At 41.4% G+C, this 18,169-nt stretch overlaps 1 protein-coding gene across 3 annotated transcripts; it reads left to right on the top strand.

Annotated features, from left to right (window-relative positions):
• Nucleotides 1-1,036: 1,036 nt before the first annotated feature.
• ALKBH3 (alkB homolog 3, alpha-ketoglutarate dependent dioxygenase) lies at nucleotides 1,037-17,966 on the top strand. 3 transcript variants are annotated; one of them, XR_010364744.1, is made up of 10 exons: nucleotides 1,037-1,153; nucleotides 2,379-2,491; nucleotides 3,639-3,673; nucleotides 4,557-4,604; nucleotides 6,180-6,283; nucleotides 7,471-7,559; nucleotides 10,406-10,615; nucleotides 11,455-11,566; nucleotides 16,154-16,252; nucleotides 16,779-16,843. XR_010364744.1 is itself a non-coding variant. In XM_064424948.1 (9 exons), exons 1-9 carry the CDS (start codon nucleotides 1,084-1,086, stop codon nucleotides 16,869-16,871), a joined length of 861 nt encoding a protein of 286 aa, XP_064281018.1. In that variant the 5' UTR covers nucleotides 1,038-1,083; the 3' UTR covers nucleotides 16,872-17,966. The 3 variants fall into 3 exon arrangements, 2 of the variants coding, with proteins under 2 accessions (XP_064281018.1, XP_064281019.1); XM_064424948.1 differs by lacking the exon at nucleotides 11,455-11,566 and having other exon boundaries at nucleotides 1,038-1,153; nucleotides 16,779-17,966; XM_064424949.1 differs by lacking the exons at nucleotides 1,037-1,153; nucleotides 11,455-11,566 and adding an exon at nucleotides 1,218-1,387 and having other exon boundaries at nucleotides 16,779-17,966.
• Nucleotides 17,967-18,169: the final 203 nt, after the last annotated feature.

Here is an 18,169-nt window from a genome sequence, read left to right as displayed (position 1 = left end):
ACAAAGCTATTGAAGAGTGTCCAGAGGATGACTCTGAAGGTGGTGAAGGGCCTGGAGGAGAAGCCTTGTGAAGAGCAGTTTAAGGTGACTTGGTTTGTTCAGCCTGGAAGGGACTGACAGGAGACCTCATCGTGGTGCTCCTCACAAGGGGTGCTGGAGTGGCAGACACTGATCTCTGTAGAACCAAGGGAACAGCATGAAGCTGAGTCAGGGAGGTTTGGGTTGGATACTAGGACAAGGTCCTTCACCCCAAGGATGTTTGGGCACTGGAACAAGCTCCCCACGGAATCATGGCACCAAGCCTGACAGAGTTAAGGAAGTGTTTGGCCAACAATCTCAAAAAGCACATGGTGTGATGTTTGGGGCTGTCCTGTGCAAGGCCACTAGTTGGAGTTAAGATGATCCTTGTGGTCACTTCCAATTCAGGATATTCTGTGATTTTACAGTGCTGATACTTTAAATAAGCAGAATACAAACTTTATTAGAACTGTTAAGCTATTAATAAACATTTATTTCCAAGTAACAATTTTCTAACTACTGAAGGTCTCCAGAAAGGTATGGCAGAGGGAATAGCATGCACATCCAGCTGCGCAGAGGAGCTGTGCCCAGGTAAGGAGGCTCTCAGAGCCCCTGGTCCCCTTTCAGGCGGTGGCAGGCTGCAGGTTGGGTTCCCACTCTCATACCCTGAGGTCTAATGATTTTCCAAGCTGCAGCTGGGAATCACTAAACGAATTTTTAACCTAAATTTTACTTACACTTTAACCTAAATTACCTCGACTTTGCTTTTGAATGCCTTCACCTCAGTGATGGAGGTAATGTCTATTTAATAGCTGTCCTCGTCCTTGGGACTACCCTGGGCACCTGTCAGAAAATAGGAGGGGGTTTCTGCTGCCATCGGGCCCGTCCCTTGCTGGTTCCAAGAACATTTTTCTAGCCATGCAGGCGCTGGAGTGCAGTTCGCTCCCGTGCCGCGCGGGCCGGGCCGGGGAGGCGGCGGGGCCCGCTGGCTGTGCCGGCGCAGGGCGCCTTTAACGGGAGCCGGGCCCTGCGGGCGGGCGGAGCCGCGGCGGGGCCGGCCCGGCCATGGCGGACAGGCGGCAGCGGGCCCGGGTGCAGGGCGGCTGGGCCGGCGCCCCGGCGGGGCGGCCCGCAGGTAAGGGGTGCCCACAGCCGCCCTTCCCTTCCCTTCCTTCCTTCCTTCCTTCCTTCCCCCGGCCGGGCCTCCTCCGCTGCCGTCCTGGGCGCGACGGGGCGAGCAGCGGGCAGGGCCGCCGGTCTCCGGCTGCGCTTTCCGGGCGCCCTGCGCGGCCCCGTTTCCCCCGTTCCGTCGGTAACTGCAGTGCAGGCGTTCGTTCGGTTTTCAGTGAAATGTGTGCCTGTGCTCCAGGTGCGGCGGCTTTGGCAGCAGGACGCGGGCTGGGGGTGTTGCTGTCGGGCACGTCGAGCTGAGCCCGTCGGGCGGCTCCAGTGTTTGGGGCGAGTCGTGTTTGGTGGAGCTGACTCTTCCAAGAGCAGTCAGGCACTTCTTATCCAGAAAACGCCTTACGTGCCTTCGTTTGGCTTTTCACGGCGAAAACATTGTAAGATAAAGAGAAGTAGTGGAAAGGGATGGAGGGTTTTTTAGCAAACACTGAAACCGAAGAGTGCAGAGGCAGGGGAGCGCTTTGAGAGTTTCTAGTCATGCAGGAATGACCGGTTTGTTTTTGTGAACGTACTCAAAACGTGTTCCACTCACCTGGTTATAGTTTCCATAAAGATCCCATATCTCTGCAGACTGAGCATCCTAGGCAAGCTGAATTTTGTTTTAGTCATGAAGAGAATAGCCCCAAAATTTTCTGTCATGGGTGCAATTAATTGTTCCTATTTCTAAGGGGATTTAAAAGAAGTTCCCCATTGTTTGAATTTTGCAGAGTGAAAACTGTATTTCAGTCCCATTTTAAAGCCTGTTTGCATGTGTAAATAGAACACCTGAAGTGGTGTGCTGAAGTTGCTCTTCCACTTCCTCCCTGGTTTAAAAATTCTGTTTTAATAGAACTATTTTTCTTTTCTTTGAAAAGGAATACAGAGGGAAGTAGCTTAGCTGCATGGAGCAATTTCTGCTGGTGTGTGATAGGTGTTTGTTGTAGTAGTGAAAAGTTATAGATGCCATCCTTTCAGATAAAAGTATGTTTTCAGTTTTGTTTGTGGATGAATAATAAATACATATTTTAAAAAATCAGTTCCTGTGCAATTTTGACTCTTAGGTTTGGCAATTTCCTGAAGTCTTTGCCAAGCATAGGGGAATGCTCCAAAGAATGACTCCATAAGTGTTCCCTAACTATATTTTTTAGTGTGGTGATACTGAATTCATGTGATCTTTTCTTCTTTCTTTGTTTTAGCACCTAAGGCACCTGTGGCCAGCAGCCTTGCCCTTGCAGGTGTGAGACCAGCATGGAGACAGAAAGATCAGCCTCACTCTCAAAAGCAGTTTGTCTTTGAAAAGCCATCAGAGGTAAAACTTACAGGGTAACTAGCAGAATCTCATCTGCTTTGAAACTTCATATGATTGGTAACAATTATTTGAGAATACAGTTCATTGTTTAAAATCTGAGCTGAGCTTTGAGCTTTTGCTAAGCAGAGTTGGTAATTGTTTTGTGTATATGATGACAGAAAGTTACGGTTCCTCGGTTTAGCCTGTTCACAACTACTCTTTTTTAGAGACCCAAAAGAATATACTCTACTAAATATTCAGTGTGCAATATCCTAAGCATGGTTTGAGCTTTTCTTGTTTTCCTCAGGTGGGGTATCTGTCTTAACTTGTAACAGGGAAAGAGCCTGGTATTTGTTTTATAGACTTTATGTCCCTTCAGCTGATGAAGGATATTGTGCTCTATGCAGCGTATGGAAACTTTCTTCCTTGGGGAAAAAGTAATCATGAGCACTTCTTTCTAAGCTAGACCTATTTGAAAGGCTGCCATCTAGGCTTGGAAGCATTGAAGATGGCCTGGGAAGATTCTCTTTCCCCTGTGGCAGGGATCTGCTATCTATATAGTACTATATTTTGATCCTCTTGTTGGCTCAAGTGCAGCAACTCCTTGCAAATCAGAACTCCACTGAGCTCAGGGAAGAGAAGCATAAATCCCTTAGACAGCCAGAATGATAGCCATGGCTGGATTAAACTACTCTGTCTCTTAACAAAATACAGCTGTCTCAGCTGTGCAGACAGCTTTACAGTGTTAGCTCCTGCTATGTGTGATCTTTCGTGTTTTGATCATTTGACTGAGGCCTGCAGTTTGTTCATGTTTCTTAGGGTTGTTTTGAATTTTTCCGTACATAAGGATATCTTTATAAACATAAAAATAATAATTTTCTTGATTGCAGTTGATAAATATCAAGTATTGTAATGTCTAAGTAGTTTAGAAACCAGTGTCCTTTAGGGGGCAGTTGATGGCTAAAAACCAGCCTGCAGTGGTAGCTGATTTGAGAGTTTCTGGGAGAGGAGGGGGTGGCTGAGCTGTTACTGCTTCCCTCTTGCCCTGAGGTGTGCTTTTCTCACGGGCTTGTCGGTGTGTGGCTCCACGGAGTCACTAGAGATGATGTTTGACTGGAGGGTGCCAGATGCTGTAGTATTCACTGTGTACTGTCTCATTCTCTTTCAGGTGGAGCGCAGAGTTCCTGAGGCAGGTGTGATAGAGTGAGTACCCTGCTGATTTCTCTGCACTTTTTCTGTCATTGTATATGGTAAGAGTAGAAATTATAGACTTTTAACTCTTCTATCATGAGCTGCATGTGTTATCAGGAGAACCCAAGTCTGTTAACTGGTTTTTATGCCTTTGGTATAGCTGGGAAGCCAGTAACCATGATCAGTTGAGCACTCTGGTTCAGCACAATTGCCAGTATGTCTCCTTTGGTTGGCAGTGTGCATTTTCCTGGGACAGTCCCAGTGTAAACTGTGTTAGAAATTACTTACTCTGGAATATACCAGAAATATAGCTGGTATGGCAGTTTCTTTCAGGACTCAGAGAAGTAGCTGATAGTAAGTTTCATAGTGAAGCTCGGTATTTGTATGTCACTTACCCTTTGTGGGGTAATGGGGATCTTCCCAGGATAACTCTGACATAAAGGGTGACAAAGTGTGGTGGTGTATGGTGGAGTTAGAGATACTGAAAATCCAGCTTGGGTCAGTTTGGCTGTCGTGGTAGAATTTTCTTTCTCAGTGTATCCATAAATGCAAACGTAGTGATCTGAGCGCAGTCACGTATGGTTGTCTTCCTTTGGTTCCCTGTGACATCCCTCTTTTTTTTTTTTTTTTTCTGAGAGCCCTAAAACCATACTGAGCTTTTGGTGGAGGGAGGGACAGGGAGTACACACAAACTCATTTGCTTCTGCAGCATGCCTTGCTGCCTTATTCTGACCTTTATTTCCAGGACATTATTCCTTCCCTTTTCTAACTTTCTTTTCTCTTTTCAAGAAAACTTTCCCTAGTCCAGGCCTACAGCAATTCTAGTCTGTGTTGCTCAGTCTAAGATAATTTCTTGATAGTCTTTCTGATGGCTCTTTCCTTCCTACATCCTCAGCAAGCCTGGTGTGTATGAGCTCAGCAAGGGACCAACTGGCATTTCTAGGTAAGTGGATGAAATGTTATTGGCTTTTGCAGAGTAATGTGGTGGTGCTCAGCTTTCTGAAGTCCAGTCTCTGCGGAGAGTTTTGACATCATCAGCTGCACATGACACTTCATCTGTTTAGAGTACTTCTGAAAATACTTTTGAGTGGCACATAGCAGGGACTGAGATGGTTCTGAGCAGCACTGAAGAGAAGTAAGAGAAACCTCTTGACATGTGGTGTGTACTGCATCTGGTGCTTTTTCCAGAATAAGGACAAGGGGCTGTGTCCATTTGTGTTGCGATTCACAGTAAGTTGCTGATGCAAATTTGGATCACTATTCCTGTGTTAGCAAGTGTGTGATGTCTGTTGTACAGTTAAGAGCAACCCAAAACTTGTAGCTGTAAATTGGAGTTGTTTTAAATAAATCTAATGAAAGCATTTAACTTTAGGCAGTTGTGGTAACCTCAGGATTGTCCTTGTGCTTATATGCCATGCTTTAATTATTTCAGCTTTAGGACACTTCAGAACAAAACCTACTTGTTCTGTGATTCCTACTAAGTAAAATACATTTTATCTTGTGGACTTAGCTGCAATGTCAGTATTAAGCCTCTTCTTTTGAATTTAATAGGTTTTTAATAACAGTGGAAAAAATGCTAAAGACATAGTAATTTTTTGTGCGTTTATTTAATTTCTTCTGATTATTGTATTATTTTATTTTTGTGCCTTCATCTTAGATTCTTCTAAAGATGCAAGTAAATCTTTAAAGTATTTTGAAAAATAAAAGCTCTGACCAGCTGGAAAGAGACAAGATACACAGCTGGGTTATCCTGCATTTCTGGAGTTTGTTTTCCTAATACACAGATGGAATATATATATTTCTGGAAAGTTAATAATCAGATTTGCATTTTTTTAACACCTTTACTATATACTCTTCCTATGACATTTTTGGGGCATGAAATACTTGTGAGAGTAAATGACTGTTAGCAGCATTCCTACTCTGCAGCCCACCACAGTGGCTGTAATTCTTGGATGACTGTTAGAGCAATCAAAATATTTGATGTACATATGGAAATTAAAAAATAGGAGACATTAAATACTGTCCTTATGCTAAATACTTCTCCTTATGCTTTGAAAAAGAGAGCAGGAATGGCAGTAGGGATAAAGGGCTATGAAATTCTAAGTGATATGGAGGTGGTGAATAAAGAGCAATTATTTACTTAATTTTGATTGTATTGCCATAATCAGGTCTATCTGATTTATCAGATATGAAGTTAATAACAAGCAGAAGGATGCCATTTTTTCACAGCAAATGGCTGATCCTGGAATTCATGGTATGTTGCTGGTTGTCATATGTTTTTATAGGTTTTGAAAAGAAATTACATTCATTTGTTGAGGGTAAGACTCAACAGGAGCCCTTCTGTTCTTTCCTTCACGCCTGCTTTGGCTGTGGTCAGAAACAGAATACTGGGCTTTGACTTTTGATATGATGGATTTACAGCCATTTTTATCTCCTTTGGGAATACTGGAAATGCAGATATTTTCCCAAAGCAGATATAGAAATGTGTATTCCTTCAATTTTTCTTTTTCATGCTTAGGATTCGTTTGATTCCTGGCTTTATTGACTCAGAACAAGCAGACTGGATGTTTGAGCAACTCCTCCAAGACATACCCTGGGGTCAGCGAACTCACATCAGACATGGTAAGGAGTGTGTGACCACCTTTTCAGCTCATTCACAGGTCAGTTCCGTAACAGAATCTGTGTTCTGGTCAGAGTTGGTTTTCATTTTCAGTGTTCCCACTTCTTCAAGTTTCCATGCAGGTTTTCCATGCATATCTGAAGACTACTGCAGCTTGCTTTTCAATCTCTAATACCATGTTACTATTGTCAACTAAATGAGATCTTTGCAAATTAAAATTGCCTGTCTTAAAAATCTTGGAATTTTACTGTTTCCAGTAAAATTTCCAGTTATTTTTCTCACTCATTTTTTAAGATTAAGTCTGGCCACCATCATACAATTTCCCAGCAATGCTGCCAAAACTGTGTTCTTGGAGGTTTCTTTCATGAGGTATATTTTTTGCCTTTTTTACTGAAAATCCCAGCAGAGCATGTTCCTTTTCCTTTGGCTTTAGTTATTAGTTCCAATATGCAGTAGGTGAAAAGGCTGCTATTCTGGATGTGTTCACTAAGGGGCACCTGTTCTAGCTAAATTTCACTTTCAGGCAGGAACTGATGTAAGGTAATGTATCAGGCTGGAGAATGTTTTCAACATGTGTTTCTTGGCTGGCAATAAAGGGACAGTATAATGGAGAATGCCACCTGTCAAGCATGAGAAATAATTGCCAAGATGTCTTTTCAGAAACTGAAAGTATTTTTAACCTGATGTTTGTATTATACCACAGAGCACACATACATTTGACAAGGTATTGTGTCCAGCCTTACTACATTTTGTTTCTGTAATGTCCCAAGGGTGCTACAGTCCTTTCTACTTCACCCTTTCCAGTGGATCCATCTGCATCTTGCAGCTTACACCAGCACACTGGGCACCAGAACCAAGTGAATGTAAAACAAGATAAAATTTCAGCTTCGTTTGCTATCTTTAACTCATCCAGTCCCTGCTATGTCTGGCATTTAGGGATAAGAAAATGGATATGTTTCCAAGATTTTGGCAAGGTGTTTCGTCCTGCAGATGCACACCTGATTTTGAGTAATTTAATTCCTTCATTTGAGTTCTTTAGGTAAAGCTGAGGATTTTAAGGGACTGTTTTTTAACTTTAGGTGAGTGGGTAATCCCTTTTTGATCAAATTTCTTGGCAGAATTGCATTATCTTTCTATTTTCAAATCCTTTGGTAAGGCAACTGAGAAAGTCTTCCTGTTTTTTTTTCAGAAGTATCTTTTGAGGAGCCACGGCTTACATCCTGGTATGGGGAACTTCCTTACACATACTCCAGGATAACAATGCAGCCAAATCCAAATGTATGTAAATGTTTGTATGTGTTTCATTATTATCTACAGAGAAATCCTTTGCAGAGATCAAGAGACAAAAATTCCCTCTATCCTGTATTATGGTTATCTAGAGAATCTGTTGGCATTTCATTTGTGATCAGCAGCAGATTGTCCTGGAATGTGGTCAGTTTTTTACAACACACTTTATGAGTGAGTTGACTGAGCAGTATGATTTAGTTGCCAAATGTTGCCAAAAAGAGGTTACTACTCTAGAGTTTAAAGTTTTGCTTTGGGTCACTGTAGCTTTGTACAAAACTCTGAATTGCTCTGTATGACTTACCCCAAGCATCTTTGTGTGGGAGATTGTACTGCCCACAATCATATTGATTTTTTTGTTGTAAAGATACAGTAGTACCAATTACTGAATTAGTTACTTTCAGAAACACTTAGGTTCAATACTGCTTAAATGAAAGTTTAGGCATATTTTGATTCCTGTGTGGATGCTATGAAATGCACACATCTGTGAGCTGCTGAGCAGCTCATCTGCTCAGCAACTCCAGATTGTAGCATGTAATTTCCCACACTGTTTTGGAAGAGTTAAAAGCCTTCTGAGTGACTCAGTGATGTTTTGTTCATGTTTTCTCTCCCTCCCTCTCTCTCAGCCTGTTGTCCCCATCAGCCTGTCTCTTGGTATTGCTTTGTTTAAAATTTCCACGGCAGTAATTAGGTGTCACTGTTGAAAGCTGGATAGCATGAGAGAAAATTGTCCCAAGTCCCAGAACTGCTGCCAAAGTGGGATGTTTGGGAAGAGTTGGAAAGGCGTTATTGAACATGATGAGTTGTGAGGATTTAGTAGTCTCAAAAATACTGTAGTAAAAAATTCTATGGTCTTTGGAACTTCTGGTGGAAAACCAGGCAATCCTTTGGTACTTGTTTGTGAAATACTATTTTAAATGGGCTTTTCTGAAAGCTGAATGGCTTTAGGGATTGGAAATGCCCTCACAAAATCATTCTGTTTTATCCTAATGATTTAAATCCACTTCAGAACTGCCTGCTGTGAAATCCATTGCTATTCAGAGATTGGATAGAGCCCATATACGCTGAATTCAAGGTTTCATTTCAGTTTGCATCAAGTTTGGAGATAGCAGTCATTGGGCCACTGGCTTGTTTCATCCAAAAGGTACAAGGCCTAAATGAATTACTCAGGTTGGTTCTGTCTTTTATTCCTGAATGTTTCTTCTTTTTACTGAGAGAAAGAAACTCAAACAAAAAGTGAGAAGTACTGGAGAAACTGCACGGCTGGAAGTTGCCCATAGGCAGATCTATGGGTGCACTGCACAGGGACACTGATCTTTCACACAGCGTAGAAAAGTAGGGGATGCTGTAAAGAGTACAGTCTCTACCTGTAAAATAGGGTTTCTAGCACAAAAATATCCTGAGTAATTTAGTGCACAGCTTAGCCAAAACTGATTACTTCCTTAAACACTTTATCTGTAGGAGTAATTAGTTTTGTGCCTCTCCTTTTTTGTTTGGTAAGAATTGGTGTGATTGCAGCACTTCTAGATGTAATCCAGTGTTTGTGCCTCAATTATTTTGCTATTAGAAAGTGTTTTTCTCTAAGCAGTGATAAAGTTGTTTTAACAAAACTACTTCCACTGCTGCAGATTTGTAGTGGGCTTTCAATTACATTGTAAAATTCACCGTATGGTAGCATTTTAGTGACACATACTTCTGTGATGGGAATTGAAGAAATCTCGTCCTGGTTCATGGGAATTGAAGAAATATCGTCCTGGTTCATGGGGTGCTACAGCTGGTCACTGAAAAGTGCTCTAAATAATTCTTGTTGGACTCTTCTGCACATTCAGGCAGCCCAGTTTGGGCTTTTTTTGGGTGATATTACTACTTTCCCGACATGTTCCATAACTGCAGCCTATGTTTACTAGAATTAATTACTCAGATGATGCTTAATTGTTGAAGGCATGACTTAGCTAGAAATACCCCATGAGGGAAAGATGGTATGTTGAGGCTCCTGCAGTGTAACCAATAGTTAAATACTTGTTAAACGTGGGGAAGCTTGGAAAGAAGGTAGTGCAGCCTTGTTTATCAGGGGTGGATACTAGAAAATATTTCCAGCTGTGTGTTGCTTCTTTGCCAGTGGTGCAGTGGGAGATTTGGAATCAGTTTCTTATCCTCTCTTGCTCTCTGTTTCTGCTTATATAATGGGCACATTTTATTGTGCCCTACATTGCTTTGGCTTTTTTTTTTTATATATTTGTGAAGTTTGCAAAAGCACTCTGACAGATGAAAGTCATGATGTAACTTCATAACATTAAATAACTGGACTGACTTGTAGTGGATTGTACAGAGCTTTCCTGGGCTGTGGGCTCAGCAAGATGTTAGCAAAGGGAAGGATGAAATCCAGAGCCAGTGACATTGGTTTTGTGACCCTCTGAAGAGTTACAGTGTCAAGTCAAAACCCCAAGAGGTGATGAGTTGAGCTCAACAAGCTGTGCTAACAGAGTGGGGACGGAGCGCTGTGTCATGCCAACCATTTCCTCTTGTTCTCTGTCAACAGCTGCAGGCAGTTGAGAGCAGTGTCATTTAGTCACTGATTGCCTCCATTTGTATGAAAGGCAGCCTGGCTGCAGAGTTTTAGTAGATGATTTAGTATTGAGTGATGGGTAACGTGTGCATATTTTGCAGAAAGCCCAGCCCATTCCTCTGCTCTACTAAAAATACCATCATAATTGCTGTAATTTGTTTGTATTAAGTTCATTGTGATTAAAGTGCAGTATATGTTGTTTCTTGGTGGTTTTTGCCTCCTGTCTTGCATCCCCTGCCCCTGGGATTTACATCTCTCTCTGTGCTGGTTGCAGTGGCATCCTCTGCTGAGCATGCTGAAGGAGCGCATTGAGGAGTTCACTGGCTACACCTTCAACTCTCTTCTCTGCAACCTCTACCGGCACGAGAAGGACAGCGTGGACTGGCACAGTGACGACGAGCCATCGCTGGGGAAAAATCCTGTCATTGCCTCGCTCAGCTTTGGTGCTACTCGGACCTTTGAGATGAGGAAAAAACCCTCCCCTGTGAGTGTTCCTACCACACTGAGAGACTTTATAACTACTAATGTGTTTATTGTTTTCCTCTGTTTAAGGAAACTTAATTGCTAAAGCATTTCAAAGTTAATGAAAGCACAACTTGGAAGGTTCTGTGGAATAAGTGTAGGGCTCAAGAAATTTCTCCCATGGACCATAACATTCTGAGGATGGTGATGGCAGCACTCTAATAATGTACAGCAGTGTAGTGCAGTGAATTGCAACCTGGGCAGCCTTCTGTCCAAATAAGGGCCCTTCCTGGTGCTTAAAATGAGATCAGTGATGCTGGAAGTGGACTTACACTGTGCAAATGAATCAAAAAGTTGCATTTTCTTAAACTCAGGACAGTGTTATGTAATGCAGAGTGTACATGGGGTGAAGAGTAGTTCTGACTACTCTTGTAAGTAAAAATCCTCTTAACGGTGTTTGCATTTTGACGTGTGTGTATTCAGATTGAGGGGCAGTGAACAAAGGGAAGAAGCTCATTTCTTTTCCATGAAATGCCTTGGAAGCTGTCACATCATACTTGAAGGCTAAACAGTGATCCTCTACTTGGATAGGGAGACCTGTGGAATATCCTTTTGGGAGTTAATTAGCGATTCAGTAGTGAATACTCCTGCTAGATAAAGTGCTCTGCTTGAGAATACTTTGTTTATAAGCCAGCTTAAACTTTACAGTTAGTATTTATCCAAGTAAAGGATTCACATGTGTTGAGAATACAGGCCTTATTTTAGGGCATCTTGTTTCAGATGAATTTTCTGCTTGTGCATTCTTTGACAACTTTGGAAAGAAGTTTGCTAGCTGCTTGTGTTGCTATTTATTCTGAGTAGGTAGTACAGAAAGCAGAGATGATAATGACCAGCCTACAGGAAAACTCAATGCTGACATACTGAAGCTTGCCCATCAAGAGTCACCTTGGGTCACCTAGTCTGAACAGCAAAGGTCAGAAATTGAACCAGAAAACAAATAGTTCGTAGTTTTCACCAGATCTCAAATTTGTAAATTCTTTGTTGCCTGAAGTGAATTTAATCTTGGTCCCTGAGCATGAGATCACATAACCAGTTTATTATGTCAGTGAGCATAGTATGAGTAAGTATCCCTGATGCTGTGTTGATAATAAAATGTCAGTTGAAAAGTTTATTCCTCTAGAAAACTGTAAATGGTGCTTGGATTCATTTTAGAAGGGCCTGTGTTCCCCATCAGTCAGAACAGAATCAGAATAAAATATTCTTAAACTTCAGTATAAACTTTGCCGGTTCTGTCTTAAAAATCAATCCTAGTTCTTGAGTAAGATGCCTTTTTTATAGATTTTCTGAAAAGACACCCAGTTTTAGCAAAGGGGAAATTCAGTCTGTGCCATTTGTACTTGACTGCCTTGATTGAGCTGCACTGCACGATTTCTTCCCTTTTCTTCCAGAGATGGATGGTTTTCTATATGTATCTCTCAAGCTCTCCTAACTGTTTTTTTAACACCTTTGACCTGATATTTCTGACTAGCTGGGTCTTGGTAGCTGTAAAGTGTATTCCTTTTGCAAGTGACATACCTTTTTCTGAGGTAGAATCCCCATGTGCAGGTCTTTGAAATAGTTGCTATTAAGTGTGTCCTGTGCCTAAGGGAATTCATACTTAATAATTACATGGCACACATTACGTATTCTTTGCACATTCCCAAAGACTTAAGTTTCCTCAGAGCATCCTATGACAATGGATGCTTTGGCAAGTGGGAGTTACAAGAGGCTCTGATGGAAATTACAACCTTTCAGGCTGTACCAAAGAAGTAATTTTCATACCCTATTGTACTGTAGCATTCTCTCTTTCATTAAGAGAAAGTTAAAGCTGATTGTAGACCCTTGAAGTTTGATCATTCCTTTGTTGAAAAGCAAGTTACAGGAAGAGGAATGTAATCTAGGGAAAAGGAATTCAGATTAACAGTCATCACGGGAATTCAGGCTCCCCCTGGTTTCAGTATCATCCAGTATCAGTACATAGGGTTTTCCAGAGTTTGTCTTCATTGAGGAGGGAAATAGAAAGTAAATCCTTTTCTTCCCAAAATTTAACTTCTTTGAGGGCCAACACTGTGATAGATCAGATTCTAGTGTTTCAAAGGCCTTTGTTTCCCTCTGTTCTTGTAAGTGCTTTTAAGTATTTTGAGATGAAAGATATAATGAGCATACAAGATAAGAACATCACTTATGGTGGTGATCACTTATGGTAGAACATCACTGTGGTCCTAGGGAAAAATGTGGTTTCCTGAGTGGGGACCATGTATTGAGTACAAAACCCTATGTACCACATGTGAGGTCACAGCTTGAAGGGCAGTTGAAGAGTGCTAGATCAGAGCCTTCAGAGACTTCAGTTCATGCTGGTATCTCTACAAATATTTTCTAGATTATGTCTTGAAATGTGGATGAACCTGATAGTGAATAAAGTCCCCTTTCTCTAACTGAAAAGATGGCCAGTAGTGTTGATGCACTTTATGTTTATGTGAATTTTGACAATTGTCTGTTAGTAATTTGGTAGTGTTTATGTAAGTCTCTGAAGCAATAACACAATCTGAAATCTTTTTTCACTTGGCAAAAGTGAAAAAAAAGGTTACTTAGGTTTAAGTGGCTTTTTTATTATCTTGAAAATAGTTCTAGGGTGAAGGTAAAGAGAGGTTCAGTCCTCTGTCTTCCTTTTTGGTGACCACTGTACTGGATAAGTCTTCGTCATATAATAGAGGGCAAAGGAGTGTAGAGACATGCACAGACTATTTGTATCTTCTTAAGCATATTTTGTGGATAAGTAGAGATAAATTTTACCGAGATATCAGCCCTGTGCATGTTAAAAAAGCTGCAAATACATTTCAGGTTTAAATTCCTCACTGGAATAAGGAGACTTAATGAGAATTAACATGACTCCAAAAACAGTTTTATTTTGCCTGCTGGAAATTTTAAGCATTCTTTTTTCTAAATACAGCATCTTCTGTTTATTTGGACCAATTACGTGATAGCAGCTGGTATTTTTTCTTTGATTTAAATGGTTTCTAGGGATTTTTGGATGCCTACTTCATAGTTAAAAGTCTACAGTGATGTGGTTTCTTCTATTTTCTTCTTCCAGTTCCAGTAAATTACTTTAACCTTGCTCCTGCTTTCTTGTTCCCCCTGCCCCCATCATTGTAGCTCCTGCCTACACTGGAATCAGGAGACAAATGTTTTGCTGTAGAGCTGTGATTCATACACAGTTCACACAGCTATTGGTTGAGTCAGTGAGTCTGTTGTGCTTGCCTACAGCCTGGGTGTCACCACTGTGGCACTGTGACCTCCTCCCATTCCCCACACAGCCTCAAGCCCCCAGGCCCACTTGGACATGACTTCATGCTCCCAGTCCAGAGGAATTGCTTTCACCCTGTGGGATGGGTGTTTTGGTACAGCCACACTACCATTTCCAGTATTCCTTCACTGCTCAGCTCTGTGCCAGCTTATCTGATTGTGAACTCCTGGGAGCTGGGAGGGGAATGTTACTGTGGGGGGGAGGTGATACCTGCTGCACCACATTCCACTGGGAGGTGCCCTGTGGCAGAGGGGGGTGGGTGCCACAGGGACCAGCTGGGTGGTCATCCAGCAAGTGACCATGTGAACTGTGGAGGGAGCTGGAAAGCCAGCTGTCACCTTGCTGTTCTTCCATCTATAGCCAAGGAAACCCATGGCTGCTGGGAAGGGAGGGAGCTTCACACCTGTTAGACAATAGCAGGATGATCCTGGTGTTCAGGGAATCAGCCTTGAAATGGGTCTGTCCTTCAAATGAATCCCTGGAGCATGGTCCTTTTTTCCTAGCAGAAGGTAAAGATCTCCTAGTACTTCTGGAAACAGCAGAAAAATAACCCTTTGTGTCATAAGAGACCTAATTGAAGATGAATGTGGGAATCTGGAGCATGGTAGAAGCAGAGATTCAGAGCAAGATGAAGCGAGATTTAGATTGGCATAACAGAGACACAGACAACAGTGGCTGCAGAGGATGAGGAGGTGTTGTCCACCAGTATTGGCAGGGCTTGAGAAGCTGTAGACAAGCAGAGAGGAAGAAGGGAGTCCTCAGCTGCAGGACTGAGGCAGTCCAAGGCAGGCAGTGCACTGTGTGAGGAAAGGGCACTGTAACTGGTATTCATCATTACTGAATCTGTAAAAAACTGCAGTGAGGATTTGGTCAGAGACAGTGAAAATAAACATGTTAAATGCAGAAGTATTGGTAGGTGGGACTACTTTGTTGTGGAGGAGGACATTGACGCAGTTGGTGCTAGAGATGTGAACTGGGAAATGGATACAATCAAGATGAAATCTGAAAAATACAGGATTTGAACTTTTGTAAGGGTAATTCTCTTGGTAATAGGTAAATAGGTGAAGCAGAAGACTAGAAGCCAGTATTCTCCATGAAAAATGCTGACTTTTGCAATTGAAAATGATTTTGCATCATTTGCCTGTATAACTGCATTATTTTTTGTACATTCTTTTACAAGATTTTTCAATTTACTTTCCCATGTAATAGAAGATTCCTCTACACTGTCCAGAAAACATTTCCTACCACTATAGCAATAAACTTTTCTGAGACTTAAGAAACAAACTTGGGTGATTTATATAGATTTATACTAGATCTTTTATCTTTTTGATTTTGATAGCATTTCAAGGAAACAACCTTGATGGAGTCCCGGAATTCTTACAGATTTTACATTTCACAGCTTTCTATCAACTCATGCTGAGCTTTCCTTACTTATTAACTGTAGTTACTGTAATTAAGGATTTTAAAAAAAAGTTTAGCCAGTGTACTTGGATAGTGTAAAGCTTGGATTGTATTGAATATGTAACTCAAGATTATGAAAATTCTAATATATTAAAAAAGCAGAACATTTGCTTTACTATACCTGTTTTTGTAAGCAGGTGGTGTTGTGGTACATATATAGAGTTATCAAGTGAACGTAAAGAAGTCATCTGATGCACTTTCCATGTTTGTTACCAGAAAGTCTCTTCTACCTTTGATGCCAAAAATAAATTTCCTTCATAAACTTCTTGACCTCTGAAAGTCAAGTGGGTTTTCTGTGTGTCTGACATCAGCTCTACAAATAAAAGTTCTGAAAGGAGCTTTGGTTGACAGTAATGACACATAACAAAGTAAAAACTTTTTGTTTAACTTCAGTGGCTTTGTAAAGCAAATTGATGTGAAAATCTCTTTTTCTAAGTAAAATGGAGTTCAGAGATGTCCCATTTAAATGAGAAAGTAATTGCTGTTACTGACTTTTCTAAGCCTAAAGGAGGTTTTCTCCTAAATTGTTCAGCTTTACCTGTGGCATCCAGCCAGTGAGATACAGTGGCTTATTTTCATCGTTAAAATGCTTGGCTGCTGGACTTTATATGAAATGCATATACAGAGAGGCTTACTTAGATTTCTTAATCTTGGAAGAGCCTCCTCCCTCACAGGCTTTTTAAGCTCTGCTGTAAAGGACTGGTTTTCTACCAAATGCACATGCCTGCTTCTTCAGTGTCTGATGTTTCTTTTTAGGAAGAGGATGGGGACTATACTTACGTAGAAAGGATAAGAATCCCACTTGATCACGGGAGTCTGTTGGTGATGGAGGGAGCCACCCAGGAGGATTGGCAGGTAAGAACTCCTTCACACTGTTTATGTGCTTTACTTGCAGTACAGTTGTCCAGATATGCTGAGGCACTCCCATGAAGGTATGGGACATTGTGCTTCCAGTGGCACAATTGTTTTCCAAGGCATTAGTATTACTTTCTGCCTCAGGATTTGAAAGCACCCACAGAAACAATGGGTTTGCTTTCGTGTGCCAAGTGATGCAGTAGGAATCAGTTCAGATGTTCCAGCATTAAAGTTCAGCAACAAAGGTTGCAGCCTGGAGACAAAAGAACAAAATCAATATAGAAATTTAGAATATCAAAAAGTTGTAACTTTAAATTAAGAATTCTACAGTAATATACAAAGACTTCTTGTTTTCAGTGGCCCTGAGCAGTCAGAACCTTATTTTTTTACCTTAGCTAAGTGTGTAGAAATATGAATAAAAAGTCATCACAGGAAAGGAAGGTTTTAGTCATTGTTTGATTACCTGTATTTAAAATGTACAACTCATGCTTTTCTTTTTCTTTTTTTTCCCTAATGCCATTAACAGCATCGAGTGCCTAAGGAGTATCATTCTAGAGATGAACGAATAAACTTGACATTTAGGATCATTTATCCAGAACCTGATGGAGTTTGGAAGTGAAGAGCCACTTTGGACATTGTTGGATGTACACCCACAGCAGATCTAGATCCTTAGATTGCTACAGATTTAAAGGAAGCCTTACAGAAACAGAGTTCCTTGAAGTCATGGGGAAAAGAGTTGATATTATGAAGACCTTTGGCAATCAGAAGCTGCCTGTGTTATGTGGACAGAAATTATATGTTATTAGGTTATACTGAATCACAGGGTTTAAGTTTGTGAGCAGTGATTATTCTTAAAAGAGCACAAAGCACGTGGAAGATGTGAGAGGTCCCAACTGGAGCAGACAGATTCAGTGGGCACATAGTTTGCACCTTGTCTTGTCTCTCCTTTACTCCCAATTGTGATCTCTGTTGGAAGTAATGACAAGATGGGATTCTATGATGTAAAGCCACTTCTGTGTGTCTGTACAGAAATGAGAAAGCTGCACTTGGGGATGATCTCTGGGTATTACTCATTTCACCAAAGGGTGGTGCCCTGCTTTTTATCTGTAGGTTGCAGGGTCCTTTCCAGTTAAGCAATCAGTTTCATAACTTAAATAACTACTTGAATTATACTGGTGTCTAGTGGAACAGAGGGTCAAGGCTCTCTTCTGCCATGGACTCTGTGGTCAGACTTTATCCTCCTAGTTTATCCATGTAGACAGGACAAGGCAAAGGCAAGCAGCAGAGACATCTGATGACCCTGCTTCTGGGTCAGTGCATGTTGCATTAAAGAATATCACTCTTGAGCCTCTCCTGTCTCTTGAGCCTCTGCTGCCTCTGCTGCCACAGATCAGCAGCCAGCACCTCAGAGCAGATTCCAGGCTGACTTGCTGGGATCCTTCAAGCTTGCCTGCTGCGACTCACCTGCTGCTGGGAAGCAGTGGGCTCATGACTACAGTCTGGATGTTCAGTCAGGAGTGCTGCCTGTGTGACTGAGTTCTTACTGCAGCTAAATATCATCACTGTACAGGATCAAATCATGGGTTTGGTCCATCTTCACTGCCTGCCTGCAGTAGGATCTAAGCACAGGTAAATATGCCTTGTAACACATTAGCTTTGTTAAGCAAGCTAATGTCCATCTTCACTGTAAGAATAAATTGGTGTTGGGAAAATATCTGTCTTTTCTTAGCCATGTTTATTGTGGTTTAAGTTCTTATTTGATGACAACAGTCAAGTTATTAGTAGGCAGTTATGCCTACATTTTCATATTACTGATGACATAAAGGACATGAATGTTGAGCCAGTTCACTCCCTGTGGTCGGAAATTGGGCAGAATCGTTTCCTAGAAGCATTTTCCTTCTCTACCTAAACCACCAT

The sequence above is a fragment of the Passer domesticus genome, chromosome 6 (genome assembly GCF_036417665.1).
Source record: "Passer domesticus isolate bPasDom1 chromosome 6, bPasDom1.hap1, whole genome shotgun sequence".
NCBI lineage: Eukaryota > Metazoa > Chordata > Aves > Passeriformes > Passeridae > Passer > Passer domesticus.
This window is presented reverse-complemented; position numbering and strand designations above follow the sequence as displayed.

Excerpts from the sequence above, each read along its gene's own strand:
- ALKBH3 (XM_064424948.1), top strand. The coding sequence starts at position 1,084 with ATGGCGGACAGGCGGCAGCGGGCCCGGGTGCAGGGCGGCTGGGCCGGC. Across the intron at positions 1,154-2,378 it reads CCCGGCGGGGCGGCCCGCAG|CACCTAAGGCACCTGTGGCC; the intron begins GTAAGGGGTGCC and ends TCTTTGTTTTAG. Across the intron at positions 2,492-3,638 it reads TCTTTGAAAAGCCATCAGAG|GTGGAGCGCAGAGTTCCTGA; the intron begins GTAAAACTTACA and ends ATTCTCTTTCAG.